At 39.1% G+C, this 27,527-nt stretch overlaps 4 protein-coding genes and 1 long non-coding RNA gene across 9 annotated transcripts; 1 reads left to right on the top strand and 4 right to left on the bottom strand.

Moving 5' to 3' along the window:
* Positions 1–84: 84 nt before the first annotated feature.
* On the bottom strand, positions 85–17,196 carry LOC119779539 (homeobox protein Hox-A7-like). Of its 3 annotated transcripts, none has more exons than XM_038279219.1 (4): positions 17,029–17,196; positions 3,693–3,808; positions 1,632–1,784; positions 85–801 (listed from the first exon to the last, which is right to left on the bottom strand). In XM_038279219.1, the coding sequence occupies exons 2-4, from the start codon at positions 3,718–3,720 to the stop codon at positions 512–514; spliced, it is 471 nt and encodes a 156-aa protein (XP_038135147.1). In that variant the 5' UTR covers positions 3,721–3,808; positions 17,029–17,196; the 3' UTR covers positions 85–511. The 3 variants fall into 3 exon arrangements, with proteins under 3 accessions (XP_038135147.1, XP_038135145.1, XP_038135144.1); XM_038279217.1 differs by lacking the exon at positions 17,029–17,196 and adding an exon at positions 10,777–10,921; XM_038279216.1 differs by lacking the exons at positions 3,693–3,808; positions 17,029–17,196 and having other exon boundaries at positions 1,632–2,117.
* Positions 5,419–8,678, bottom strand: hoxa9a (homeobox A9a). The gene is made up of 2 exons (XM_038279215.1): positions 6,841–8,678; positions 5,419–6,536 (listed from the first exon to the last, which is right to left on the bottom strand). The coding sequence occupies exons 1-2, from the start codon at positions 7,364–7,366 to the stop codon at positions 6,295–6,297; spliced, it is 768 nt and encodes a 255-aa protein (XP_038135143.1). The 5' UTR covers positions 7,367–8,678; the 3' UTR covers positions 5,419–6,294.
* On the bottom strand, positions 11,112–14,486 carry LOC119779529 (homeobox protein Hox-A10-like). Its single transcript, XM_038279208.1, has 2 exons — positions 13,365–14,486; positions 11,112–12,178 (listed from the first exon to the last, which is right to left on the bottom strand). Exons 1-2 carry the CDS (start codon positions 14,209–14,211, stop codon positions 11,904–11,906), a joined length of 1,122 nt encoding a protein of 373 aa, XP_038135136.1. The 5' UTR covers positions 14,212–14,486; the 3' UTR covers positions 11,112–11,903.
* Positions 13,378–26,717, top strand: LOC119779541. Of its 3 annotated transcripts, none has more exons than XR_005280240.1 (3): positions 13,378–13,540; positions 24,813–24,935; positions 26,502–26,717. It is a non-coding gene; the product is annotated as an uncharacterized LOC119779541 (long non-coding RNA). The 3 variants fall into 3 exon arrangements; XR_005280241.1 differs by lacking the exon at positions 13,378–13,540 and adding an exon at positions 22,268–22,891; XR_005280242.1 differs by lacking the exon at positions 13,378–13,540 and adding an exon at positions 24,448–24,581.
* hoxa11a (homeobox A11a) lies at positions 18,657–22,808 on the bottom strand. Its single transcript, XM_038279213.1, has 2 exons — positions 21,944–22,808; positions 18,657–21,242 (listed from the first exon to the last, which is right to left on the bottom strand). Exons 1-2 carry the CDS (start codon positions 22,623–22,625, stop codon positions 21,010–21,012), a joined length of 915 nt encoding a protein of 304 aa, XP_038135141.1. The 5' UTR covers positions 22,626–22,808; the 3' UTR covers positions 18,657–21,009.
* Positions 26,718–27,527: the final 810 nt, after the last annotated feature.

The raw sequence follows: 27,527 nt of genomic DNA, 5'->3' as shown, positions 1-27,527 counted from the left end.
GTGTGTGTGTGTGTGTACATGTCTGGGAAGTTGAGGTAGGTAACATAGCGCGCTCGTTTCTTTAGAAATACCAACACATTTTAGTAGTAGGCTACTAGCTTTATTCCTTAGTAATAACAACTGAAGCACACATCTGCCTCGTCATAAGGCGCATCTATGCTCCAAGCAGTATAATTTCCAACTTAAAAATTGAACGAAAAAAAAGTTTGTCGACTTTTATTTAAAAAAGAAAGATAGTCGTAGTTTTCGTTCAAAGGAATGGCAGTTCATTAGTATTCAGTCATATGTGTGTGAACTTCTGTTTATAAAGCTGCATATAAAAATAAAGCAAATATGTTTTTACGGCCATTATTCTTAATTTTCTTTAGGTGTGTAGCTTCTGGGGATCTAAAATTTTAATATGTTAAGATTTAAATAATTTTATCTCTCAACAAGGCCTATTTGCACCAATGAAAAGTCAAGAATGAATCCCTGGAAATTAGTAATGATTCTGTTGTTTTATCTGTGTCTGTTAATGATTGGGATCCCCTGGGTCTGTCCTGTCAGGATCTCCATCTCCGGATGTGGCCATAGTGTCTCCGTGTTTTGTCTCCATACTGTTGGACTCATCCCTGTTGTCCTTCTTCCACTTCATTCTGCGGTTCTGGAACCAGATTTTGATCTGTCTCTCCGAGAGGCAGAGGGCGTGCGCGATCTCTATCCGCCGCCTGCGGGTCAGGTACCGGTTAAAGTGGAACTCCTTCTCCAGCTCCAAGGTCTGGTGCTGGGAGTAGGTCTGTCGGCCCCGTCTACGGTTTGGATCTGCAGAGGATATGGAACAGAATGAATAAATTAAATGCATATGTTCATGATTTTTGACTGTCAAAACAACTAAACCAAAAAAAAAAAAAAAAAAAAAAAAATTGAGGCTGCAGAAAAAACGTTTTTCTAGTTGCAATTTCATTCTTTGCTTATTTTCTTTTTTCTTGTTTTATTGATTTAAATTTGCCAGAATGAGCACGGTTTTACCATACTCAATTGTATTTTTTTTTTCTAGGAGGGTTTCAAACTAATGCTGTTGGGATGTTTGGCGCACTCTGCATCATCCGAACCTCTATTGGCCTTTTCATTTTAAAAAGTCTGCAAGCCTGCAAGCCTTCAAACAAAAAAAGGCATTCAACTGAATCACAGTCACGCTAGTTTTCTTTGGCATAATAAAAAAAAAAATACAAAACAAAGCTTCATTGTGCTCTAAATCTATCTGAGATATATTTGTGATTCATATCGATCCGGTTTTTCAGAGAGGAGCAGAGTCTCTGCGGCACAGACTCAATTAGAAAGAAGCTGCAGAGTGCAGGGGAGCTGATTTACACCACAGGCCTAGCTTTTTTTTTTTTACAGCCATAGAGGGGGAGAAAAGGCTGTAAGAGTAATAGGAGTGCAAAGGAAAAAGCCCCAGCGGCAAGGTCTCTGCCTATAGTGAATACACAGGAGCTTTTCCAAATGAATTTATGGCTGCAGAACTCATTAGTTGCGCAATAAAAGTTTTACGATGCAACAGGAATGAGCTGCTAGATATTAATCGAAGTGGTAAGGTCCATTCTAAGTATCACATTGTGTCTAAGGTCATGTGGTTTTAGGGTAGAACATACCTGATGCCCGCATCCATGGGAACATCCGGTACTGTTTGTCCTGGGGTGAGGAAGGGGCTCCCGGCCCTAGATGGCAGCAGCTCCCGCTGATCAGGCGGCCTTGGTCAAACGGGTTGCTGAGGTCCAAAGTGTGTATGTCCGGTCTCTGGCCATCTGCCGAGGAAAACAAAGGATTCAGGTCCTGGAACGCTGCGCTACTGAAGCTGTAAACGCCAGAAAGCGATGGCGCAAAAGCGATGGCCGCAGTCCGATGGTCCTTCCCCTCGGGTCCAACCCCGCAACAAGCTCCTTCTGAGATCGGAAACAGAGAACTATCCGGTACAGAATTGTAAAGGAGACTGTTCACATAATAAGAACTCATTTTTTTTTCTTTTTTCCTCACGCTCGGATTTGTTGGCTCAGAATCCTCTGTGTCGTTTTTACGAGGTAGCGTGATATATGACAGCAATACACCCTAGATTTACACCAAACCCCATTTTTAGTCTGGACCAAAGAACTCAGCCATGTGACTCAGGCCCCGGCTGCTCTCATCCAATCAGCAGAGGCGTGGATATGGAGACGGCACTGGACCGCAGAGATGGATCAACACCTCATCCAAGAAAACACGTAGATTCGAATAAACGCGCAGTGAGAGAAATCCTGACTATCTAAATTATCTAGAGAAGCAATTAAACCTCCTGTTGTATCTCCTTCCCCGCCAAGAGCCCAAATTCTTGCATTTTAAATTTCTAGCTAACACTTTCTTATATTACATAACTAATCTTATATAAATTAATATATGATAGTGTGCTAACTATTTATGTTTAGGTAATTAATCATTTTAAAAACAACATATTCACCTGACTCTTATTTCGAACCAAAATTATGGCAAATGAATTCATTTTATTTGGAGCTGTGGTAGTAATATAAAAAAATAACTGATTGTAACACTTTTTATAATGTCGTGCTTTAAAGATTTGAATTTTGAAATGGAACAATAACTTTAATTTTAATATAATAATTTTAATTTAAACGATTTCTTTAAAAATTCAGTACTTCATGCTCCTAAACTTAACTAACACGATAGTTAGGATCAGAAATATGCTTCAAATAAACCAGTAAATAATTCCTGCTCGAATTTCATTTTTCAATTGTTAGAAAAAAGATTTAAAAAAAGCTCAAAATGAAAATTAAAAAGATCTCCGAAATAAATAAATAAATATATATGTATATGTATATATGTATGTATGTATATATATATGTATATATATGTATGTATATATATATGTATATATATGTATATGTATATATATATATATATATATATATATATATATATATATATATATATATATATATATATATATATATATATATATATATATATACATATACATATATATATATATACACATATATGTATATATATATATATACATATATATTTATTTATTTATTTCTGATATCTTTTTAATTTTCATTTTGAGCTTTTTTTTAATCTTTTTTCTAACAATTGAAAAATGAAATTCGAGGAATTTCAAAAAATGAAAAACAACTTTAGAAAAACAATCATTTGTTGCCTACAGCTATAGTTAGTAAAATAAAATGGAAAAGACAATGGTAAAAAAATGCTCCACCTATTTCTTATAATAATAACAAACATAATCCTCATTATCATATGAAAAAGAAGATGAAGAAATCCAGTACTCATGTTACTTAGATATATGTAATATTAAGTGCACTTAAAATGTTATTCCCTTTTTTGTTGCTATATCTTCAAGAGTAATCTGTTGCAGCGTCATTCCTTTTTACTGTTAATTGGAGAATTATTTTACACTGAGTAATGAATTGAAATATCCTTTTAAGAAAAACATAAATAACAAAGCAATATTAAAATATAATCGACATATAGTAACCTTAATGTTAAGGGGGTATGCTTTGAGTTTTCTATATTGTCCAAGTTGTTCAGTTCAAGATAAAATTGGTGAAGAATAAATATATAAAACGATATATTAAAGAATAAATAAATAGGCAACTTAATATATTCTGAGGAAGGAAAGAAATGTAGGTAAACATATGGACCTTCGTTGTGCGCATGAGCGGCAGTCATCCGGCAGCAGTCCCACAATTAGATCTAGCCTGTGTCGATGTTTCCCCTCACAGAGCTGCTGGGTCAGGAGCCATCTTCTGCGGTGAGACTGTAAAAAAGGTGTGAAATAACTTTCCTTTACTCTTAAAATCTTACTGCAGTTCGTTCCCTCTGTGCCGCTTCACTGGGAGGAGCAGTTTAAAAAGCAAGAGCTTAAGGGAGGTTGATGGAAAAGTGTCGCCCCCCTCTGGTAACTTCCAGGTACTGCAACGTGGGAGCGACAGGATCCCTGCTGCACCGACGTTTTTCACTTTCATTTAATTATTTCAGGAATGTAAACATGACATAGATGAACACAGATATTTCCGTGTCACCATGGTTGTGATATTTCAAACAGCTAACAGTGTAAAAACTCTTGATACTCACGAGCAACTTCAAAGGTTGTTCATATATATGTTTGTTTTTTAGTTTTCTGTTAGGAGAGGAAAACATTGTATGTATGTATGTATGTATACATACATACATATATATATATGTATGTATACATGTATACACACGCCCGTGTGTATATATATATATATATATATATATATATATATATATATATATATATATATATATATATATATATTTGTATGTGTACATATGAAGCAAATAGCAAAAGTTTCCCAGCTGGAAACAAAAGAGCTCCAAATGACCGTGAGTCCTTCTCCTTTTCCGATCGGACAGGGATCCAATAAAGCTGATCATTTCCGCTCAGCCTTTTGTCACAGATCCCAAAGAAAAGGGGGTAAAAAACAAATGGGTGTCATTCTGGAAACTGCCTAATTGTGTCTGGACGGCCATAAAGTCATTAAAACTGGAATGCCAGACAGTGTATAGCAGAGCAGGCGTTTTTATGACAGTCTCTGGCCGAGTCTTTGAAGTTTGGGTCCATCTGCGTCCACCCCAAACGCGTCACAACAGCACTGGTGTTGGACTCAATTTAAGCTTAGAAGAACAAGCATATCTACCCTTTTTTTCCCTCTCCTGTCTGTTTGGGTTTTTTTTTCCCAGGATACTGGAATTTGCGCAAAAACATGTGTACCAAATGCTTTCTCGAGCATGTAGAGACTTGAGCCAGTGCTGCCATAAAAAACATGCCGATTTACAACATAAAAGCAGTAAGATATATTTCACTGCTAGATATTTGGTTTGAAGATAATTATAATAGTGTTCGAACCCAAACCCTTTAAACTGAGCGTCTGTTCACTGCGTAAAGCTTCAAGCTCGTCATATCTGTGCTTAGCTGGACACAAACACACCGGGTGCATAATTTTGAGCTTCAGCTGTCTCTTACTAGTGTGAGGGAGCGTGTATGTGCGCGTGCATGTGTGTCCTCTCGCCTTTCAGCGCTTTGCACCCCATAAAAGGTTATAGCCGTAATTGTCTTTTATGGCTGTATACAGCTAACAACATCCTCTGCCAAGAAGCAACTCTGTCCCCAAAACGCACACACAAAATAAAACACACACTCTAACAGATAGAAATAATCAGCTATGAATTCATTTTGAGTACGTAAAAAAAAACTATCCAAAAGTATTAGCACAAATAAATACATTCAAGACAACAGTTCTCAATATTCCTGCTTATCCAAATCAACATGGCACAGACTAACTTGTGGATACTTTTACGCATAGAACATTTATAAATGAAAAACAAAGAAAAAAGGAGTCTAAGTTCCGTGCTTTGAAGATATAATTTGTTTTATTTTAATAAATAATACAAATTACATGTATGACCAAACGTCAGCCGGTCAGCAGATCGTGCGAGGTATTCAGTGAGCAGCCTACAGCGTTTCCTCTGCTCCCACTAACAAACATGGTGTCCCTTAATTGGAAAATGTCAGTCCCTGAAATTCAGTCAAACGTGTTTATACAGTGATAGCAACCCTACTTTTGATCTGACGCCTAAAGAAAAACAAACATATTGTAGGTAGTTGAAATATATAGGTAGTCAATGATAGTAATGATACCTGTGATAAGATATTTTAGGAATCTTTCTAGAAATCTGAGCGTTTTAGACACAAATGCGAGCTATTCCCACCCCCCACCCCACCCCTACGGTTCTATAGTTAGTATCAAATTCATGGTCATCTGTCATAGCTCTATCACTTACGGATAAACAACAAAGTTTACACATTTCTTCCACAAACTATACGTGTAGACAACAAATTATAACTAAACGTAGCACACACACACACACACAGACAAACACACACACACACACACACTCTCTCTTAGCTAGGAACATCCTTACACAACCAAGCATATTTAAAGGAGCAGGCCAACTAATATAACACTTTAACGAGGTATTAATTGAAATCAACGTAGACAATTAAAAACAAACAAAGGAAAACAATGGGAACTGTCAAAATTGTGCAATTTAAAGGTAGTAGCATCAAACTAATCTCCCACATGCTTTTTTTCCTTTACTTGACAAATAATCCTTGAAGATGTAATATTGTACAGTAAGACAAGATAGTTTAAAAAAAACAGATGTCCAGCTGATTCTGCTCACAGCCCAAAAGTAATCCTAGGCCAATCTGCGCGCTTTTCATTCGTCTTTCGGCGCGCCGTCCTTGTTAAATTTCTTCATCTTCATCCTGCGGTTCTGGAACCAGATTTTGACCTGTCTCTCGGTGAGGTTCAACAGCCGAGCCACCTCGTACCTGCGATCCCTGGTCAGGTAGGTGTTAAAGAGGAACTCCTTTTCCAACTCCAGGATCTGGTGCTTGGTGTAAGGGCAGCGTTTTTTCCTCGTGGCGCTGGCGTGGAGCCAGTTGGACACAGGATTATCTGGAAATATATGTTTGGGGGAAATATTAAACACTGGTTCTAATTTCTGAAAATGATCAATATCATAATAATCCTATAATAATGCTTCAGTAACAGAGGTGAAAGTGATAGTTGTGCCATGCTAAATACAGCTGTCCACCTTTCTGCACTCCATAACATCTGATACTGCAACGTGAGCCCTCGACAGCCTCCATAAGGTAATGGCATGTTCAGAATGCCATCTGACATTGCGCACCTCTCACCTCAATGCTTTTATGAATAAAAATAGTTTTAAGATAAAAGAGCGGGCAGCAGAGTGACTTACTTGGGTCCAGGCCCGGCTTGTCCTCTCCATCTGCGCTCAGCTCGCCTCCTTGCGCGGACAGCTCGTCCTTCTCTCCGGGTGACGGTGTCGCTACTGTGCCGTTGGTGTATTCGGAGAGCAGTAGCGTCGTGTGCGATCCCGGCGGCGTTCCCAGACCCTCCGGTTTGATGGCGTAATGGTGGTGGCTCGTCGGTAATCCGGGCATAGAGACTGGCTCAAGGAGCCAGGACTGGTAGCGGCCGTCTGTTTCCGCGCCCATCGGGCCTTGCGGATGTCCGTAGTGGTGATAAACTGAGGAGACGGTGCCTGGGAACTGAGCTGGGACGTGGTTCCATGATGGCCCGAACACGGGAGGTTTGGACGGGAAGGCGCAATTACCGAGTTCGCTGTGATCCACCACAGAGGCGGGCTGTCTCGGGTGCTGGAGCCCGGCACCGGGAGGGTACCTCGGGGCGGAGAGCTCCTCGCTCTCGGCTAGGATGAGGGAATCGACGTAGTAGCTCGTGAGCGCTCCGGACGTCGACATGGCAGGGAAATTAGACCGATTTTACATGTACGCAGTCATACAATAAGATACAAGCATAAGAAAACAAAAAGCACACATTCCCCAAAGCACACACACATATATGCACGCGCAGTAAAGCGCAGCCTCACAAAATAACAATGTGGAGAAATCAAGTAGCAACTTGGCCCCATGCACGGAGAACTACAGTGAGGAAAGTAATGGGGAGCCAAGGAGCCATGCCATTGGGCAGCTGAGACACGTGATCATAAAGCTGAACAATAAAAGATAAATCAATCCTTGCAGTCATTAAATACTCAGCCTGTTCAGCTATAACAAGCACTGTTTTTTATAAATGATCAGGATTTGGACATCTGCAGAGAAAGAGATAAAATTATGAATGAATATTAAAAAAAAAGAAAAGTCAACAATAACAGTGCTACTTACAGCCATTCAAATCCTTTGCTTAGTTATCCAAAACGTTACAATATGTATTTGGAAAGCTTATTTTACGAGATATTTTATTGGACAAGTAAGCGCCCCGCTGCTGCAGGTATCCAAAACACATTAACAAAAAAATCCAGCGTATTAAATAGGAACTTTGCAACTAGAATACTGAAGTAGTGAGATGATAAATTACAAGCAAAACACATTACGCTCTGTTTTTATTTGGACTCCGTGAGCTCAGGGAAATATCTTCCAATGTGCGAGTTTTTTTATTTGTTTTATTTTCTTTCCTATCGGAGCTTCATTGGTTGTTGTACAAATTTTAGAAATTATATTATTATAATTATTATTATTCAATGGTGCAGGATATTTTTAAACCTACGTTTCACGAGTAATTTTATTATTGCTCCCTAATTTTATTATGACTTTAGTAACTTTTAAAGAAAGGATTTAAATTTTAAGGAAATTCTACATTTTTTTTATTCTAAGGTTTATCATTCTATTAATTCAAAGCCGCTTTTTAAATATAAATAAGGGATTGGGAACATAATATTAAAGGAAAAGGTGGTGAGATATTTTCCTCTAACAGTTTGTTTGGGTTTATTTTTATCTAGTCAGTTAGATGACGCCGATTTAGTAAATAAATGTGTTAAACTAAAGAAAAAGGTATAATTTCGTAAGCAATTCATTGATTCACGGGGTAGGAAACAACTGAGGCGCAGGCTCTTACTTTCTACACATTCAACTTTTCAAATAATAATTTTTATAATTGTTTAACTAAATAAAGAAGGCCTCAATTAAAGACGGGTGGCGACCCATAAATAGTCCTTTAGTTTTTGTTTAATGTACTGATTTTTTTAAATAAATTAATTAATTATTATCTATCGTGGAGGAAAAAAGTATCCGTTCTTTGTTTATTTTTTTTCCTTAATTTTGTGATATGCAAAACCTTGTTTACAAACAAAATCTAAATTGCAGTGGTGTAATTTAGATGTTCTTGATCCCTATATGATAAAGGTTTAAGTTAGAAATATAAACATTAAATCCTTGTATTAGTAAAACGTTAAAAAAAATCGATTGCAGTCTAGCAGTAAGCAATAATACACACTAAATGAACCCTTTTACATCATTTGATGAAGAATAAAAAGAAAGGCGAAAATAATGTATTTAATTTCAGTTACATGTATTTAGAACAATCACGGTAAATGATAAATAGAGTCCCAGACTGTTTTTAACTCAACGCCCTGTACTGTTTACACCGCCGTTATCACCCGCTCCCCTTTTGCATGCTGGTTTCATCGCCGCCATTAACAAACGGACTCTTAAAACCTGCCAGCAGCTCGATGTTACCTTTAAAATGGAGCTTACGTTCATTTGAACTGTGGTCTGGGTAATTTTCACCCTCCACCCTTTTAAAAGCTGCTGATCAGTTTAAGGTCATGTAGTAACACTGGAGCGTCTAAACACATAAATACATTTGCAGACATTTAATGCCACACGTGAGAAATGTTAAACATAAATTAATATCATGGAAAGGCTTATATTCATATATATCCAAAATGTTTGAAATTTTGTATTTTTAATATGTGGAATGAACTAATAATTGTTTAGAAATATTGTCTCGTAGTAATATATTTATTAGGCCTACCAGGTGCACAAAACAGCAAACCCAATGAAAAAAAGAGGTTTGCTTTTATGAGTTCTTTTTATTATATCCTTGCCTTAAAGTAGTCGTATGGGTTTAAAAGCTGCAACTTTGGGTTTTGCTACACGAGTCTGGTGTTTTATTTCATGCAAGCATATAAACAGAGTCTGGCCAACACCCTTACAACACCACAGGGAATTCAAGCCGTGTAGATTCTCTGCATTCTGCACTGCATACAGAAGAGGATGTGGGATAGGAAAGACTCCGAGGTGTTCAAAATGTGCAATCTGTTTTCTTATCCCTTCTTTGCTGTAGTTGCAGAGTCTCTGACCAGCAGACATCAAACAACCGAGAAGAGGACATGAGCAGCTGCAGTGCGCCTATTTGTGCACTAAAACCTCGTATGGACAAACAAGAATAGACAAACACCTTTGCAGCAGGAAAAGACTCCACTTCGCCAACGGCTCTCAGGGCTGTAAAAGCTTTTAAATCAGAGTGTCTTTTTCAACCCCCGCGGTTTACCGCAGGGGCTATTCACTTCTTTTGCTTCTGCAGATAACAGCCTGTCTGGCGGATCTGAAAATCGCCATAAAGCCCCCCATTCCTCCTCCTTTTGTGTTGGGAGCCACCATTGCGCAGCGGAAGCATCCGGTCTCATTGCCCGCGGAGGTCGCTGTTGCCCCATTCACCTTCCCCTTCCCCTCCACTGCTGCAGTGGTCGTAACCGAGGCCTTGTCTGGCGTGTCTGCGTCACTACTACCAGCAGAAAACGCCATAAAGCTTAATACCTAAAGCTCAGACGCACGCTGCGCCTGATTGTTGATCACATATATCAGCCACCAATGCAGTTTATATTTTATTTCACCATATTGAAGAACACGTTTAAGGGAATACAAGGAAAATAAGGAAGAGATTAGACCCAGACAAAAAGCAAACAAACCCCTCCCTAAATTATTACCTATCCATCTAAACACATATTCACGTGTATAAAAAAAAATAAACACATAATTCCCACCATCCTCATTTCTCCAAGCTGCCTTCTGCTTGCTCTCGACGTTTCCAACTGGGGCAATTAAGACAGTTTCATGTTGCAGAGTTAGGAAATGGACCCCAACAACATGAAACTACCTAAACCACTCGACAGTCGATCAGGGGCCTCAAGTGGAACACAATCGGCCGGTTCGCAATGCGCCTTGGTGATCACTTCCGTCATAATGTTTCAAAAAAGCAAAACAGCGCGCATTTATACAGCATTCTACATATTCCATGTCTAGATGTGTCTCTAAGACAAAGCAAAACAAAACCAAAAAGCAACCAGAATCACAAAGGCGATTGGACTCACCCGAATCCTCAATGTGTTTATCTCCTGTAATCCCAGACAGAAGCGCATTGGAACAGTTTATCCACAATGCATTCGGATTTTAATAGCCTGTGAGCCAGGCCTCCTCTCCGTGTGAAAGGCTCTCTCACGACTGAAGCAGCTCTTCGAGGAGAGGGAGAAAGCTCATATACCAGCCAGTCATAAAACTCTACAATAGCCGGCTGGGCATGCAGCAGGGCGGCTTATACAGCCTAATATCTTAATTATTTCCGATAGCCAGTCTCAGAAACGCTCCATTCTCAACAAAACAAAAGAATCCGCAGTACTAGGAAGTCTGTTTGATTTTTTTTTTTTAGTTTGATTATTTATTCAGGAAACACTTTTTTTTTTTAAAAAAACCTCTTTAACAAAACATATAATTATAGCCACAAATTCAGGCAGCTAGTCCTGAGTCCGAGCTGATAATTTATTGGACATTACACAATAAACAAATAAACAAAACAAAAAAAATACAGGTTCATCTATACACAGAAATATACAACAAAAATATTCCTCCTTCTTCCTAGTAGGAATAAAGTTACAATTTATACATGTATGAGGTACATATAGAGACGGCCGATATCAGGAAACCACACATCTAATCACATTCGGACTGATTTGCATTGACTCAATATTAATTGTGGTAATTGTGCATTTTAGAGGATTTTTATTATTATTTTTGTCACGCAATTTCAAATTCTCAGAATGGAGAAATTTTTTATTTATTTCAAATTTAGAAGTAAGCCCAATAGGAATTGAATCTATATGAACCCAACAAAAAAATAAAGCATGGTGAATAATTTGCGTTTTTACGCGCGCGTGTGTGTGTGTGTTGGGGGGAGGGAGGGGGGTGTAACTGCACTGATTTAACAACACGATCCAGTCCCACGACAGAGGTAATAATACAAAAACACGTCAAAAAACAGTCAGAGCTAAAACACCCAAGGACGGTTTTCTCAGTAGGTCAGATACGATAAAGGGCGATGAGAGAATCTCTCAGATAAATGAGACATTGTGCGTGGGGGTGAATCGGGAAATGAATTGTAGCCTTTCAATAAATGTATCTTTTTTTCTTGTATCTCTCTCTCTCTCTCTCTAATGACTCTTTATCATGAAAATCCATAATTGGAGGTGAGCTCCCGGATCCTATTTTCCCGCGTCATTTTCTTCAATTTCATCCTGCGGTTCTGAAACCAGATCTTGACCTGTCTGTCCGTCAGGTGGACGCTCTTGCTGATCTCTAGGCGGCGCTCTCGGGTCAGGTACATATTGAAGAGGAACTCCTTCTCCAGCTCCAGGGTCTGATGCTTGGTGTAGGGGCAGCGTTTCTTTCGACCGCTTTTAGCAGTCAGCCAGTTTGCCGTGTTTTCGCCTTTTGTGTCCCCTAGAAGGATGTCAGAGAGAAAGATGTTTTAGAGCAGTGCAATAAGAAGATCATAGTAGTGCTCGCCGGGAAAACATAGTTCACCAAAAAAGGTTTGCGTGGGAAATATGTGCGTACTCTTATGTAGCTGCATTAATAGATTTTAAATTTTAAGAAATGTTATCCTCAAAAACACTGAACGTGTTTTAAGTCTCGCCTATATAGTCTAAGCAAAAGCTTTTTTTGTCAACATAAGCATAACAATTTATGCATTTACATAAATGTAAATTGCCTAGATTGAAATATCTAGATTTTGTTTATATATGAAAATATATAGGTATGAAAATTTAAGAAAAAGTAGTTGCATCTTACAAAAATGTACCAGAGTGTAGTTTTGCCTTTGCGCCACTATGCCCTTATGTAAAACAATATTTAAAGACTAATGTGTAGATTTGAGATAGTAGACGTTTATATTTAATCTTTAGTTTTTGAGTTCACTGTATTTATTGGTTTATTTTGATTTTCTTTTTCTCTGGTGCAAATATGTGGCGGGGGGACTGTAGCTATAAACGCACCAAAACAAACATGCTGCATTAAAGCGGAGGCCTATTAAATCCCAACTATTAAAATTATCATTAAATTAGCCTATTAATTTAGCCAGTGTCTTTAAAATATTTCAATCTATAGTTTTTTTTAAGCTGCTATATCTGCAGACAACTTTTGTACCTACAGCGCAGAGGGGATAACATGTTAAATTTAAAGAAATTTCTAAGTAAATAATTCCTAGTGCCAAAACCAACTAAGGCCTTTGCACCAATTTACGCTACGATCAATTTTTAATCCCAAAATGTAAAAATTATCTGACGTGATAATTTTTTGATAGACAAATCTAAATGATAAGTTATTAGCTTGTACTTTATTATAAATAATTCTTATAATCTTAGTGATCTGTGCTTAATATCATGTGTTTATAAACATATGCAACCGATTTTTGCATTTACTGAATCATATTTAGTTACTTTAACACGGTTGTTTTATGTCCTACTCTGCTAACATGAAACAATTGTTTAAGTAACTAAATATGATTGAGTAAATGCAAAAAACCGGTTGCATTATTTAAGACCTGACAGGTGCCATTAAAAATCGTCACTCTACCTGTTTTTTCACCAAAACAAGGCCGACCACACCTGAACTGGGCTATGATTACCTTTATTGGCCTTTGCTGCACTCTCCTTCCCATTCTCCTCTGCTTCCTCTGCAGAGGAGGCTTCGCCTTCCGAGGAGTCGCGCCCCTCCTCGGTGCCCAAAGCAGCTTGGGGCGGCAGATCTGCGGCTTCCTCGACGTCCTTCCCTTTCTTCTCCGTGGCCGGAGCAGATGTAGAGGTTGGTGGCGAGTGGAAGCGAGCCAGATCACTGGGGTGTTGTGGACCAAAATGGGAATGAGAAGGGTTTGATTGGGGGCCGTTGTTGGCGCTGTAAAGTTTATGAGAATGTGCGTGCGTCTGAGACAAGCGGAAGAAGCCCGGCACAGGCACCGACCCCCCGCCGCCCCCCGTGCCGCCGCCATCGTTGACTGTACAAGAAGAAGTTAATCTTGAATATGTGAGATCTTCGGCGGTGGACGCTTTGGGACACTTGGGTTGCTCATATAGGCAATAGGTGCTCTCTTCCTTGATATTTTGCGGGAAAGTGCAGGGTGCGACCTGGGGACCCACAGAGTGTTCTTGGTCCATACGGCATGACCTCTGCGCGTCCATCCACATCTCCATGCTGGACATGTAGGAACCTGAGGCGGGGACCATATTTTGGGGACCCACCTCACTCCGTTTGGTCATACCTGGGAAGTATCCATAGTTGTGTAGTCCGTAAGGCACTTCTGCTGTGGCGCTGTGCGGCACGCATACTGCGCTGCCAGCATAGTGACCTCCGCCGCTCTCGGTGCGGGCACTGATGAGGGAATCCACTAAAAACGCGTTTCCAGACGGGCTGTCCGAACATGACATTATTGTGGTGTATTTTGGCGAAGGGAGAAGATAGCCCTTTCTGGCTGACATTTCTTGTGCAAAACATGCTGGATATGATTAGAGGCACCCCCCTCGCCGCTGAGAGAACAGTAAAACCAATGAAAATGCAGGAAGAAGGAACAGTCCCCTCCCACTCCGAGGCTACGTAGCAATCTGAAACAAATCCATCATGGAGCTCAGGCAGAGGAAGAAGAGAGCAGAGCAATCAGTGATTTTACTCTTCGGCTTAATCCACAAACTTGAGCAAAAGCGATAGATGCTAAAGTCCAACACTGCTTATGATTGACAAACCGTGAAAAAAATTTCGACAGGTTTTATTTTTTTTTAAAGAGTGCTTGTAAATCAAATATTACCACAAACCTCAACAATCAGTGGCAGCAATTATTTGAATATTTTACATTTCAAGCATTATAACTGGTAAATCTAGCAACCATTTAAATTGGAACAAATCCAAAATCCACATAATCGCAATAACTGACATAGAGCTAAATTAGAATATAGCCTACATGCTTTTCATAATAGTGGACATTTTTGTTTTTAATGTATAGAATTGATATAACCAACCAACAAAGACATAATAGCAAAATGATGGGTGTCAGTGACTGTAAATATTTTTTTGTTTTGTTTTTGGGTTTTTTTGAGACTGTAGAAAGGATTTGCCATTGATTTAATAAGGTCTGATCTATTGCATCTTTGAGCATGAGGACAGTAAATGATCACTCTGATATGAACTATGGTATGGTATGAACTAAAACTGCGCAATTTCCAACGTTTTTGCATATTACGCATCTTTAATCAAAAAAGTCTCCCCTTTTATGAATGTTGTGGCCGAATCGCACATATCTTGTCTAAAATTATTCAATCACATAATGCTCGTGAGATTCAAATCATGTTGAGAAAGGAAGAGGCCACCATAAGGCTCTGCGCGTAAAAGATAGGGACATATTGTTTTTGACAAACAAAGACTAAAAACTAGCGCCTTGCTTTCTTGCTAAACATCAAACTCCTTTAATTACTTTGATAATTCAGTTTTCTCTTACAGAGGATGATCATCCTACAAGTAGTAAACACACTAAAAATGAATTTAATGGAAAAGTATTATTCATTTTAAAAATGTAAATCTATTCAAAATCTTATAATCTTTATATAGGTTTATACATGCTATTTATTTACATTTTTGGGTCCCTTTTAAGTTTAGGAATATATATAAGCTTTATTTAACGGTATATTGTTTATTCAAACCCTAGAAAATATCAATAATGATAATATTATTATTAACATGTCTTTCCATTTTTTCTTATTTCTATTAGTATTATTTCTTTTTGTTGAACCATAAAATTACTATAGTATAATAATCCTAAATTATAACAATAATAGTTTCATCTTTATTTTTATTAATTTCTTTTTTATTAATATATTGTAATAGTGTTAGTTTTGATAAAACCAGTATCTCTCTTTCTATATAAATTCCTAATAAATGTCAGTTACGCCAAAACCGCCTTGTGTGCCTAACTTATTCTTTAGTATAATGCCAAATTTAAATGTAAAAAGATTTTTTTTTTTTTCCTAAAACATTTTAGGAGTTCCTTTGCGTTCTCCTGTTATCTCCTTTTTTTTCCCTTTTTAATCTGGGTTGTCTACTTTATTTTATTTTTATTTGTTTCTTCATTTTTTTGCTGTTCTGAAATTAGAACATTTATGAATGGGTCTTTTTTTTTAATCGATGCAATTTACTTTCAAACCTGCAGTGTTTTCCGCGTCGATGACCGACATTTGTCAATTGCTGCTGCGCGTGACACAAGCAATGCTTACTCTCAGTTGTTTGGATGTATCAATTTAAAGCAACACAGTTTTATCGGATCACCATTTCACCAAATTTACTCACAAATAACCGCGACAAAATGTCTATCTCTCCTCACAGAGGCCAGTTTCCTCTTAGACACACGATCCAGACAAGAAACTGAAACCACCGATTAATAATGCGCACACTTCATGTTGGGGAGGCATTCTTCATGCTGAGGAAGAGGAAGTGCAGGGCAGCTATCGATATCTTTGTGTTACCGTTATTAATTGTTGCTATTAAATCTTCATTTTCACAGCTGCCGTGCTATTATACCCTGAAAACACTTTACCTCAACCGATGGCTTTGATCAGACCCATATAATGGTGGCCGAGGAGGCCGCTTGACTCGTATCATGTTCGTCTTGAGTGCAGTTATGAACAATAATGCGGCGTTTTATTACATCCAGCGGAAGCATTTATTTTTCACGAGAGACAGACAAAAGGTGGTTGGGGTTGAGGGAGAAAGGCTCGATCCAGAACTGACACCGAATATAGCAAAAGTTTATCTCTGCTTTGCAGGAAGGAAAAGGGAGACGCGGCTGCAGCTCTATCAAGAAAATCGAGCCCTTTAATAGCAGTTTTTGGGTGGGATCTGGCACGCAAACACTGTGCGTAAAACAGAACAGATTATATTTTCAGAGCTGGGTGGTGATATGTTTTTGTAAGTAAGAATCAATGGTGTATGTATGCTTTGCACATCTGAGTCCAAGTTTTATCAACTGAAGAGGGTTAAGTTAATGCAAAACATTTGGACTGGGTGCAAAACTAACTCTCCAGGAAAAAAGTTGGCAAGCTTAAATCTAAGCCACTAAAACGGTCAAGCTCAGCAAAATGAAAAGCACGTGTAGCATGGATGTCTTAGAATATTTGTGTTGCCTTATTAGGGCTTGAATGGGACTTTTTGTTCTACCAAGTTGGCACCAAAAACACATCTACAGACACAATTGTTCCCAATTAAATAGAAAAGGCATTTTTGCTGCAGAGTTTTGCTTGAGAAACCCCTACCTGCATTCCGTTTGGAGCAGCAGCTCCAAGGCCATGACTTTGGTCCCAATACTGCCGCCCTGTGGTAGGAGCGCCAAGTCCTTGGTTCAGGGGACCTGAATCGAGGGGGGATATCCTCCAAAATGAAGTCAACGCAGCAAAGCACAGCAAAGGCTCTCCTGCCATCCTGTCCTCTGCTTGTCGTTGCTGTCGCTTTGCGTGGTAACAGTTAATAACCTTGGGTCTCAGACGGTTTATTGCACCAGCACTCCAATTGTACAAATGCTCCAGACCCTCAGACAGCTTTTATGGCAGCGTTGCCGTGGTAACGGGGGAGGATGTCCCGTAATTAGGGACGGAATTCCAACGCGCAGTAAAGGATGCGCATGGCGAGGCGAGGGAAGTCAGGCAAGGCCGGACTATGGCAGAGAGAAGCAACCATAAACTTCAGCCTCTCTCTCCCCAGCGTTTATGGCCCTTTTGACTGTCATATATGAACGCCAATGCGCTGCGGCCAGCTCCCATAAACACTGTGATAACAACAGCAAATATGGCGACCCCCTCGCCCGAGGAGCTGCCGCTGGACGAGTGTTTCCAGGGCCAGTCAGCAAAATGACAGCTGGCACGTAGAAAAACTGTTAAATGATCCAAAGAGAGAGGGCTGGAAGATATTTTCACCTAAAGATCTTAGTCTGAAAAAAGCAAGAAATTAAACGCGTAAAAGTTTTTTTTTCTTTTTACTAAAAGCAACTTTGTTGGTTAAGGATCAGATGATAAATGACGTGAGGTGGCTTAAAGTTCCCACAGAGCATAATATAAAGACACATTTCAACTGTTTATGGTTCATTTGAACTTCAAAAATCAATATTATTTTTGATATATGCGCTGAATAGTCCAGACAAATTGTCTTTGTTTTGCTTGAGCTCGTCTAAACATTGAAACCTAGAGCTCTTTGGGTGACCTTGGATGGTTGGGCTGCTCCCAACTTGCATTTGAGACGACTAATCTTTTGCATGTGATTCCCCTCTATTGAATCCTGCATGTGTGGGCAGCCATTTGCCACTATTATGCGCATTTAATATGTTAATCCTTTGTGCGTAAAACACTTTACCTCCGCACATGTGACACATGGAGGTGAAATCAAGCTAAAAAAAAAAAACAGCATGTAGGAAAGATAATAAAATGGCTTAATTTGGAATTAAGTTATTTTGCAGAAAGCATTCAAACTGAGGGTTATTAATATTTAGAAATAAAATATAATACACGACTTGGGCAGACCAAAGCTGTTGGTTTAATGCGTTGACCCTATTTACGAAAGCAAAAGAATCACGAGTCACGGAAGCAAACATGTTACCAACAACAGACAAAACCCCACACTACTCCCACCCTGTGCAAATCTGTTAATTAGACAAAGAAAGGGCAAAGTAACTTTATATTCAAATGACCAATACAGTCTAATAACACGAGGAATCGTTGAAAATGCGTCCATCTTTAATCTATAATTGGATGAAAAAGGAGATTCAAACAGGCCAACTAATCCTTTCTTTCTGTGTATTTATTCAGAGTAAATGTGGAGACAATATCTTTTCTTTTGTAAAAACAGAAGAAGAAAAACAGCAAAGAAACAATATTAAATTATTCATCAGGAATCGTGGAACTCGGTTTTATTTTTTTATTTATTTGGAAATATAGTATAATACACAATAATTTGGCCATAACAAAGCAACTGTTCAATGCGATTACCCTGATTGAGGCTGCAATTAATGCACACTCTGAAAATGACAAGAACCAGCGTGAATACATGAAGAGAAATCCAACAACAGATCAAATCCTTTCCCTGCTAAATCCAAGAGAAGGTTTCAACATGTTTGAAAAACAACGTCAAATATGGGTGCAACTTAAAAATCAGAACCATTGTCTACATGTAGATGAAAGATCATTGGATGAAATAATTTTATCAAGTCTAAACTTAGATGTCTTCAGGCTAAATATGGACTGGATTAGCCAGGTGTCACATTTCTGACGTAGGCAACATTGTTCAGGTTAATTCCAACTGAAACTTAAAAAGCAATATTTAGAGAAAAGTGGAAAGAAGCTTCAAACATTAAAAAAAAATTAACACAAAATCTTTTGTAAAGCCTTGAAGGGGTAATCACGTTAAGACGCTTCAGAAAATTTAATTTACTACATGGACAAAATGAAACAATTTGTTTACAGCTAAGAACAAACCTTTTGCGAATTTTAAGGAGAACTAGACTTATTGATATCTAGATTCGGTTGAAAAGTGTTTCTAACCATTTTTGACATTTAGTGTATTTCTGTAGGCTAAATTTGGGTGGTTCTAAAGACCTAAAAACATCCTATTGGTCTGAAAAAGACAGTTTTCTTTGGTAAAAGTGTATGAAGACTTTTCTTTTTCAAAACTTAACAGGCCATATTTTTGAAAGTGGCAACGATTTTTTTTTAACTTTACTGCACCATATAGACCCCTGCAGCAACATTTTCTAAGACTAAAACTAGGAAAAAATCACACTTCATCCCACCTAAGCGACACCTAAATGTGGTTAGAAAGTCAAAGAGGAAAAGAAATTCTGATTCTTTTGATAGTGAAAGAATACTGTTCAAACTGCCTAACCAGTTTTGATACACAACGTCTTATAAATCAAATTTGGACACAAATGGTGCACTAAACATAAGACACATTGTGTACTCTATTTTTCTGTGCTAAAAAAAAAAGATTAGAATTTTAAATTTTATATTTGCAAAGTGTTTAACACTGAAAACATTTATTTGAAATTTCACATTAATATTAAGGCTTAACATGTCGCCTCAGAATGCTGCAATGAAATTTCATGGATTAGAAAGAAAAATATTACTTTTCGTCTGAGCAAATTTAAAGTCGAAAGTAAAATATGAAATAAATGTTTAAAGAACTTGATTGATGTCTAAATGTGGTTGGAAAGTGGCACTAATTGGTCCACCATTTGTGACCTTTAATCACCTTTTTCTGGAGAAATTTGTTAGACACCATGGGTTTTAATAGTGAGATTTTTAAGAGGGTGTTCTAGTTTTTTTATATGAACAAGTACTACCCATTAAATGGATGCACAGACGTCCAAAGATTGGAGAGACACGATCTAAGCTACACCTGCGTGAACACCTCAGTGCAACTCCGCACGGATCCAAGCGGACAGAGCTTATCAGTCTGGTTTAGGCCTGCATATGTTCAACGGCATGGCTTTACGCTCAAAAAGGTTCGCATTTTATAAATAGTCAACCCCTTTTTTCTTCCAAACGCGGCCGTCAGACATCAGTAAGGCTGGATTAAGTTGGGAAATCAAACCTGTCCGTGGACGGGACTCGGACAGCCGTGACAAAAAGAAGATATAGTAAACGAGTGGCCAAAGAAAATAAATAAGCAAACATATAAACAGATAACCACCATTGCAATCCGTATACGGACTCATTATTTGGTCACACCAATGTAGACTACACCAGTCTCCCTATATAGATCAACATATTCGCCTGACGTTTAAATCCAGTACAATTCTTATTTAAACAACAGACAAAAAAAATGAAATAAAATATAATTTTTGATTACAAAATACACTCAAGCAGTCCATTAATGACTGCTTTTTTATTTATTTTTTGCCCCTGATAAATCACAGCAATCAGGGCGTAATTGCATGGGCATTTGGCAAAAACAAAGACCTGGAGCGCACAAAGAAAACCAGTTTCTACGTTTTCTTTTTCTCTTATCAAAATCAGTGTGATGCGTAAAATCGTGGCCCATGAATCGTTGCTTCATATTAGCACATTCGGTGTCCTCGAACTTGAAATTAACAATCTAGCAGTGTTATTGCTGCCGTCGCCGGCCACTGTGGTATAGCACACGAGGTACACTGAGGAGAAGTCAGTGAGTCTGTGAACAAACCCCATGTAGTCCCACAGGAGGGGAGGGGGGGAACCGAAGCAATGTGCTTCTCCTCGTTTCTGGGTCCACTAAAGCAGAGGATTGGACGTGTAGTACTGTAACCTGTCTCTGTTCAGCTTCTTTTCCTTCATCCGCCGGTTCTGAAACCAGATCTTGACTTGTCGATCAGTGAGGTTGAGCATCCGCGAAAGCTGCAGTCGCTTCTCTTTGTTGATGTAAACGCTGAAAAAAAATTCTCGTTCAAGTTCTCTGATTTGATATTTGGAATATGGACATCTTTTCTTGCGCGTCCTCTGTCCACCTGGAAAGCACAGGGGAAAAAAATCATTGTAGGCATTGTAATAAACAGAAGATCTATAAAAAAGCCAACGAATTTTGCCTGTAAAACATTATTTTGATAAATTTTTTATCATAATGCACAAGATAAAATGAGCTAGGGTTGCAGGCTTGCGGGACAATCCATTGCAGTCTGATCTAGATCACTATAACAAGGTCATTTGTGCAAACATGTTTGAGAAATTAGCTCTATTGCTCATTGAAGAGGGGGAAAAAACACGAAATTACAGCTTTAACAGACCAGATCATGTGCGCCACAGCTTCAAGCTCATAGGCGCTACCCTTCTTACAAGCCAGAGGTCTTTTAAAGCAAAGAAAGCGTAAAACTAGCACGGTCATCATAAATGGAAATAACTGCTGCTGCTCTATATGAAGATCCTCGCTCCGTGCGCGTCACGGCAAGTACAACAAAACACGCGAAAATGAAACACAACGTATATGATGGCCCTGCTTTCTTTCACGGCCAATTTCAATTCCAAACACGTGATCCTACAGTTTATAACAAACTTTTGTTGGAAGCTGGGTGGGGGTGGAGATGGAAGGGGGTCTACAGGCCCTCTATAAACCCTTATATGCTTATAAAACAGCATATAAAAATTTTAACAGCAGCGCGCAAGATTGCAAACTTTCTCCCTTATAAGCAGAGCCCTGAGTTTAAATACGTACTGCTGCTGCTGCCGCTGCTGGATTTCTCCTCATTGTTGCCGGAAGAAAGCTCTGGACTGCTGCTCTCATCTCGCTGCTCCTTCGCCTCGGAGTCCCGGCAGGACGGCGCCTGCTCTGGCTGCTTGCTCGCAGGCGTTTTGTCCCCTGAGAAGGCGGTGTTCACCGATGATGGGTTCTCCGACGCGTTCCCGTATGCCGTTTCGTAGAACTGGTCGAAAGCTTGCGGCAGCACGCCATTCCTGCCCACGCTCCCATAGAAAGTGGCGGCCGCCACCGCGGCGGAGCCAGCTGCTCCCCCGCCGCCGCTGCCATGGTGGTGGTGATGGTGGTGGTGGTGGTAGGGGCTATTTTTACCAAACACGTCACCAACCACCGCGGTTTGCGCAGAGAGGCACTCCCGGTGCACCATGTCTTCCGCGCTCGGGTAGCACTGGGGCAAGTTCCCCCGGTGCGGCCACTTACCGGGCGCCTCGATGCCCGCATAGTCCCTGAATGTCACCTCCCTGACGGGCTGGACCTGCGGCAGGTTGGAGGAATAGGAGTATGACATTGGGCGGGTGGAAGGGGTCTGGGACAAAAACGAGGGAAGACCAGAGAAATCGGCCCCCGCCGACACGTAATAAGTGCAACTGGGCAAGTACATGTTCGATCCGACGGGGACCCGCTCGTCAAAATCCATCATCGTAGCTCGACCGTTTCTACAACTCTGTGCTGGGCTTAGATTCTTCTATAACCACCCCGAACATGGCTCTGAAGCGCCGTGCCTCTCGCCTCTTTGAAGCAGGTTCGCTAAGCACAAATTGGGAGACGTAAGCTGACGTGGAGAGCCATCTCCATCGACTCCATTAAGGAGGAGCCCACGTGACCACGCAGCAGGAATTGACAGATTTTCAGGCTCCGGTTGTTGTGTGCGTGGGCGTGCGTGCGTGCGCGCCTCCAAGCCCCTGGGTGTGTAATTCTTTGGTAGGGGAAGGAGTGTGTAGGAGTGTGAGAGACATGACTGGTGTGTGTCCTGAAGCTTGACATTGGTGGTTTACAACCATGCCGGATTAAAATGAACTACTTAACATGCATCTGAGGAGAAAAAGACATTGGTGGCTAGTTGGAAAAAGATTTAAGCCTAAATTTATGCCAAACGCATCAAAAGCTTCAAAATCAACATAATAAGAGACTCTTTAATAGGGATTTTGTTTTCTAGGGTGCCCGATTCCTCAAAGAACAATCAAAATTACTACTAAACTAAAGCTTTAGAAGCATTTAGCTCAGTCTTCTGAAACCAAGGAGGGATCTAGCTTATTTATGAAGGTTCTTTTAAGAGTTGTATCAGTCATCATCTGTTTTTTTTTTTTTTTTTTTTTTTTTTTTTTTTTTTACAGCGCAGCATTTGTCCCAGTGAGCATTTGGTTATCAGGGTCATGTTCAAAGTAGCGGCTATGCTGTTTTAACCGGAAAGGCCGTGCCTTGGTATTTCAGCACCAAACCAAAATAACTGCCTTTTGGGTTTTTAAGAAGAAAACAACGAAGGTGAAATTAAAATCCACAAAAATACATAATTTAAATTATAGGAACAACAATGCACTTTTGGTTTTATTCATTTATTTTTTGGCATGGAATACACCAGCACTTTAAATTTGCTTATTATATTGATGTAACAAATATTAGAATAAAATAAGTAGGCGTGTAATGGAATTCAGGAATGCAGGTATAAGTTTAAAACCGCCCCCAGGATTTAGCTTTGAATGTATTTATAGACCCGAATTTTCTTTTTTTTAAGGTCTTATCTAATTTTTGCTTAAAAGGAGATTTAGAACATTATCTGATGTATAAATCATGTTTTATCATATGACTTAGACGCTCCAAAACAGGCCTGGGATTCCTATACTTTTACGCACGGCTGTTTTTCTAAGCTCGTATCAAAATATGCAAACTGCTCTGCGTTGCTCAGCAAGATTAATACAAATAAGAGAATATATACGTCTCGCTCCTTTAATTATTACACTCAACCTGCTATATTGTTCATTTATTCACGTGACTAACATAAACATTTAACGAGAATGCCTAAATCTACTCAACCCTAAAATCAAAGGTGGATGCGCCATGTATAATTCCCTGCATGGCTGTGACTTGCATTGTTAATTTAAAGTCGAAGCTGAAATATCACTTGGAAAGTCCTTGCAGAAAATGTATTTAAACATCACCAGCACAAACATTTCAAATCTGCTGGAAGGATACATGCAAACACTGTATTCAGCAAGCAGAAGACAATAACAAAAATAAAGAAAACTCTGCAGAGCATACAAAGATGCATCTGTGCTGTTTCATCCGGTAAACATACCACAAAGAACATTCCGCCCTGCTCTACTCTGCTCAGGGGGGCCACCATGAAGCCTGTTTTAGAGAGGCTGCAACCTGACTCTAATGTGCTGTGAATAAGAGACCTGAGCTTGGATTAAGATCGCCGCGGCTGGTCTAGCCCCCACAGCCTGATGGCGCATACACGGATTCATGTAACACATCTGAAACACAACACACTGCTTAATGAAGTCAGGTTGCCCACAGACGCATCATCTGGATTTAAGAAAAAACATGCAAACACCAAACGATATCAAGCTTTTTTTTTTTTTTTTCTTGCCTAAAGGTTGGATTTTTTTCTGATTACATTGCAGGGGACACAAACGACTTCAGTGTCTTTGCGGTCGCACGCTCCGCCTCTCAGGGTCAATCTAGGCAAATTCTATGAGTTGTGCTGAAGCTTTTAAGCTGTAATTGAGGACAGGATGCCCAGGAAACAAACCGCAAAGCCAGCTCTGCACAGACCTTCGATTTTATAGCTGCTATAGTATTCTACTTGCCTTTTTTTTCTCCACAGCAGAGCCAGACAGACACCACAAAACTGGCCAGGCGTGATGGGAAGTCGCCACCTACGCGGACTCAAAGTCAGCAGCTGGGGAATTTCAATAATTATAGAAACATTTGTCCATGCGCAACTGAGGTAAGATATTTTTCTCACGCTTAATAAGCCTTCTAAAAAGTTTCTCCAAATGCAAGTATTGAATTTCAGAAACCTTTTTTTGATAAAATAATAATAAAAAAAGAAATCAAACAAAGCTTTGGTTCATTTTATGACAAATGTGTTTTTTATTAAAAAGTCGTTTTCAGTATTCTGGCGTGGTTCTGTTTTCCAGCAGGCTTTCAGTCTGGCGTTGGATCCGTAAAAGAAAAACTTTCAAAGCCAAAACCTTTGTCTCTACGGTCGACTTCAAGTTCGGGGGAGGAACAGGGTCTCTCCTAAGAAAGAGCGAAGGGCCCAGCGTGCCCCGGATGGAGTTCCATTTAATTACCTCCTGCATCACGCAGGCTTTATGTTACAGGATCGTTTGGAAAGTAGAACTTAAACTTCGACGTAGCAATGTCCACTAGAAGGATTGGGGGACCAGAACGTTTTTTTTTTTTTACTAAATAAAACAAATTTACCTAAAAATCTGCTTATTAAACCAAATGTAACTAGAGGGCCATTCAGCAAAAGTGTCATTGTTCATACTTTGACTCTGGATAGTAGTAGTCTCATTTTACTAACTCTTTTAGATTTTATTTTAAAACAAATTAACTTGATACACCATTTTCATTCTTTACTCTAGCCATATTATTATCCTAAGTTTCTTTGGCGCAATATTTAAAGTCTGAGACGAAAAAAAAAACACACGCATGATTGATTTATCCAATTGTATTTGGATTAAAAAGTTAGATTACACAAGAATAACATTTTTTAAAAAAGGGGAAAGAGTTTATTAGGACTGGTAGAAGTGCATTTGCTCAGTCCTTTGGAGAATGTATAGTCTTGTGCCATAAAATCTCCTCAGACAAAAAGTAAACAATCGAGAGTAAAGGGGTGGATATGTAGGAATACAGTTTAACACCACCTCAGGTAGGCCTAAAAGGCTGTAAATGGGGGCTAAATATGTGCCCCCTGTCTGCAGCAAAGTAACCTCCTGTAGTTTCGGTCTTTGATTGGAATAAAGCATCCTAGACTTTGACCAATAGCCTTTTTTTTGTTTTGTTTTCATTTAATGGTTAAGAAGGCCACAACAACTGCGACTAAAAGCCTTTTCTTTAATTCAGCATATAAAGACTGTGTAGAATTCTGAGGGGTGACCCCCCACTCCCCAAAAAAGAAGCTCAAACATAAGGGAAAGTGCGCTGATCAGGCAAATATAGAAGATTAGTGCTGAATTCAAGCTCTAAGGGGCGTTTTCTCCCTAAATTGGTAAATGCGTCTTTGCGTAAATCGGAGTGAGGCCCTACATTTCTGCCTCCATCTGCTAATATGGGATTTTATAAGTAAACCATTTTTATTTTTCTTAAAGCGGCTGAATTTGATTAATTGAATGACATGAATTTAAGCAATAGCTCCGGAGCGCTGCTGTCCCAACCTTATAGTGGAACAGACTGAAACATGAAACAATCTCAGCTTCCAAATGAACAAGCATCGATATATAAATGCGCCATACTCGATGCATTTGGATCAAGATTCAGTGAGAAACTGTTGATTTATCCACAGGTGACAGAAATGTGAGCAGACGGGAGATTGCGGCGACAGAAAAAGAAAGTGCGGGGAGGCCACGCAGGCGGACCACACAGGGGGGGGAGAACCGATCAACTCCACGGTCAACGGGAACAGTCCTTTCTGGAAAATCAGGAAAAGCGAAGCTGTCCCGAGGAAAAAATGCACATAACTTGGACTATATATGAGGAAATAAAAAGGAGAGTAAACTAAGCTGCTATTCAGACGTTTATTATCGTTTTTATTTAAATGAACCTGGAGGGAATAAGAAGACACCAATCGGGGAATAACTTTTTAGTTATATTACTTGAAGAGAAATTCCGAGAATTCATTATTTCATTTCCGCTCTGCAATTTCTATCTAAACAAATATACAGAGAGGATTTAAGTTTAGACGGATGTTGTCTTCATTATAATTGCTTGCTTTAGCTTTTTCTTTATTTCTAAATAGGAATGTGTAATTCCTCCTTAAACCCTGCTGTGTTGTGTAAAAGATATTAAATTCTTAAAATGTTCTAAAAAGAAAAACCTGGCAGAAGAGCAACTTGGTATCAACAAACACATAGAAGAGTTAGTGTAATTACAGCTAAATTTTTAGTATTGAAAATGTAACAATGGCTGCTGACATCGTTGTATGCTGCATAGGGGGGAGTTGCATGAATTATTTTGATAAATATATTAATATAAATACAAATTGTGAGTAATTGCGGTATATTTAAGGAAATTGTGTAAAGAAAACAATTTTTCGATTGTTATTAAATAGTTAAATGGTTACTCCTCCCTGGCTATCAGACTGCTCATTATCTTTAAAACACTGTACCATTTGCATACTGCAGCTACTCTGTTTGCTCTTACATGTTATTCTTTCTTTTGATATTCTTTGCTTAACATCTATTTATATACATATGTAATATGCGGGCAGTTTGTATCTATTATTATTGTCTGAAGCCAACCCACAACATCTAGTTGGCAGATTTCACTTTGTGTCGTCTGTCTAATAATAAGAAAGGAAGCCTAAGTTCAT

This window comes from Cyprinodon tularosa, unplaced genomic scaffold (genome assembly GCF_016077235.1).
Source record: "Cyprinodon tularosa strain WSP-4 unplaced genomic scaffold, ASM1607723v1 ctg149, whole genome shotgun sequence".
Classification (NCBI taxonomy): Eukaryota; Metazoa; Chordata; class Actinopteri; order Cyprinodontiformes; family Cyprinodontidae; genus Cyprinodon; species Cyprinodon tularosa.
This window is presented reverse-complemented; position numbering and strand designations above follow the sequence as displayed.

Bases quoted from the DNA above. Each gene is read 5' to 3' on its own strand.
- LOC119779539 (XM_038279216.1), bottom strand. From the start codon at position 1,992: ATGAGTTCTTATTATGTGAACAGTCTCCTTTACAATTCTGTACCGGAT. The intron at 802-1,631 runs GTATGTTCTACC...TATCCTCTGCAG, and splicing joins CCCATGGATGCGGGCATCAG to ATCCAAACCGTAGACGGGGC.
- hoxa9a (XM_038279215.1), bottom strand. From the start codon at position 7,366: ATGTCGACGTCCGGAGCGCTCACGAGCTACTACGTCGATTCCCTCATC. The intron at 6,537-6,840 runs GTAAGTCACTCT...ATATATTTCCAG, and splicing joins CAAGCCGGGCCTGGACCCAA to ATAATCCTGTGTCCAACTGG.
- LOC119779529 (XM_038279208.1), bottom strand. From the start codon at position 14,211: ATGTCAGCCAGAAAGGGCTATCTTCTCCCTTCGCCAAAATACACCACA. The intron at 12,179-13,364 runs GTAATCATAGCC...ACATCCTTCTAG, and splicing joins TGCAGCAAAGGCCAATAAAG to GGGACACAAAAGGCGAAAAC.
- hoxa11a (XM_038279213.1), bottom strand. From the start codon at position 22,625: ATGATGGATTTTGACGAGCGGGTCCCCGTCGGATCGAACATGTACTTG. The intron at 21,243-21,943 runs GTACGTATTTAA...TGTGCTTTCCAG, and splicing joins CAGCAGCGGCAGCAGCAGCA to GTGGACAGAGGACGCGCAAG.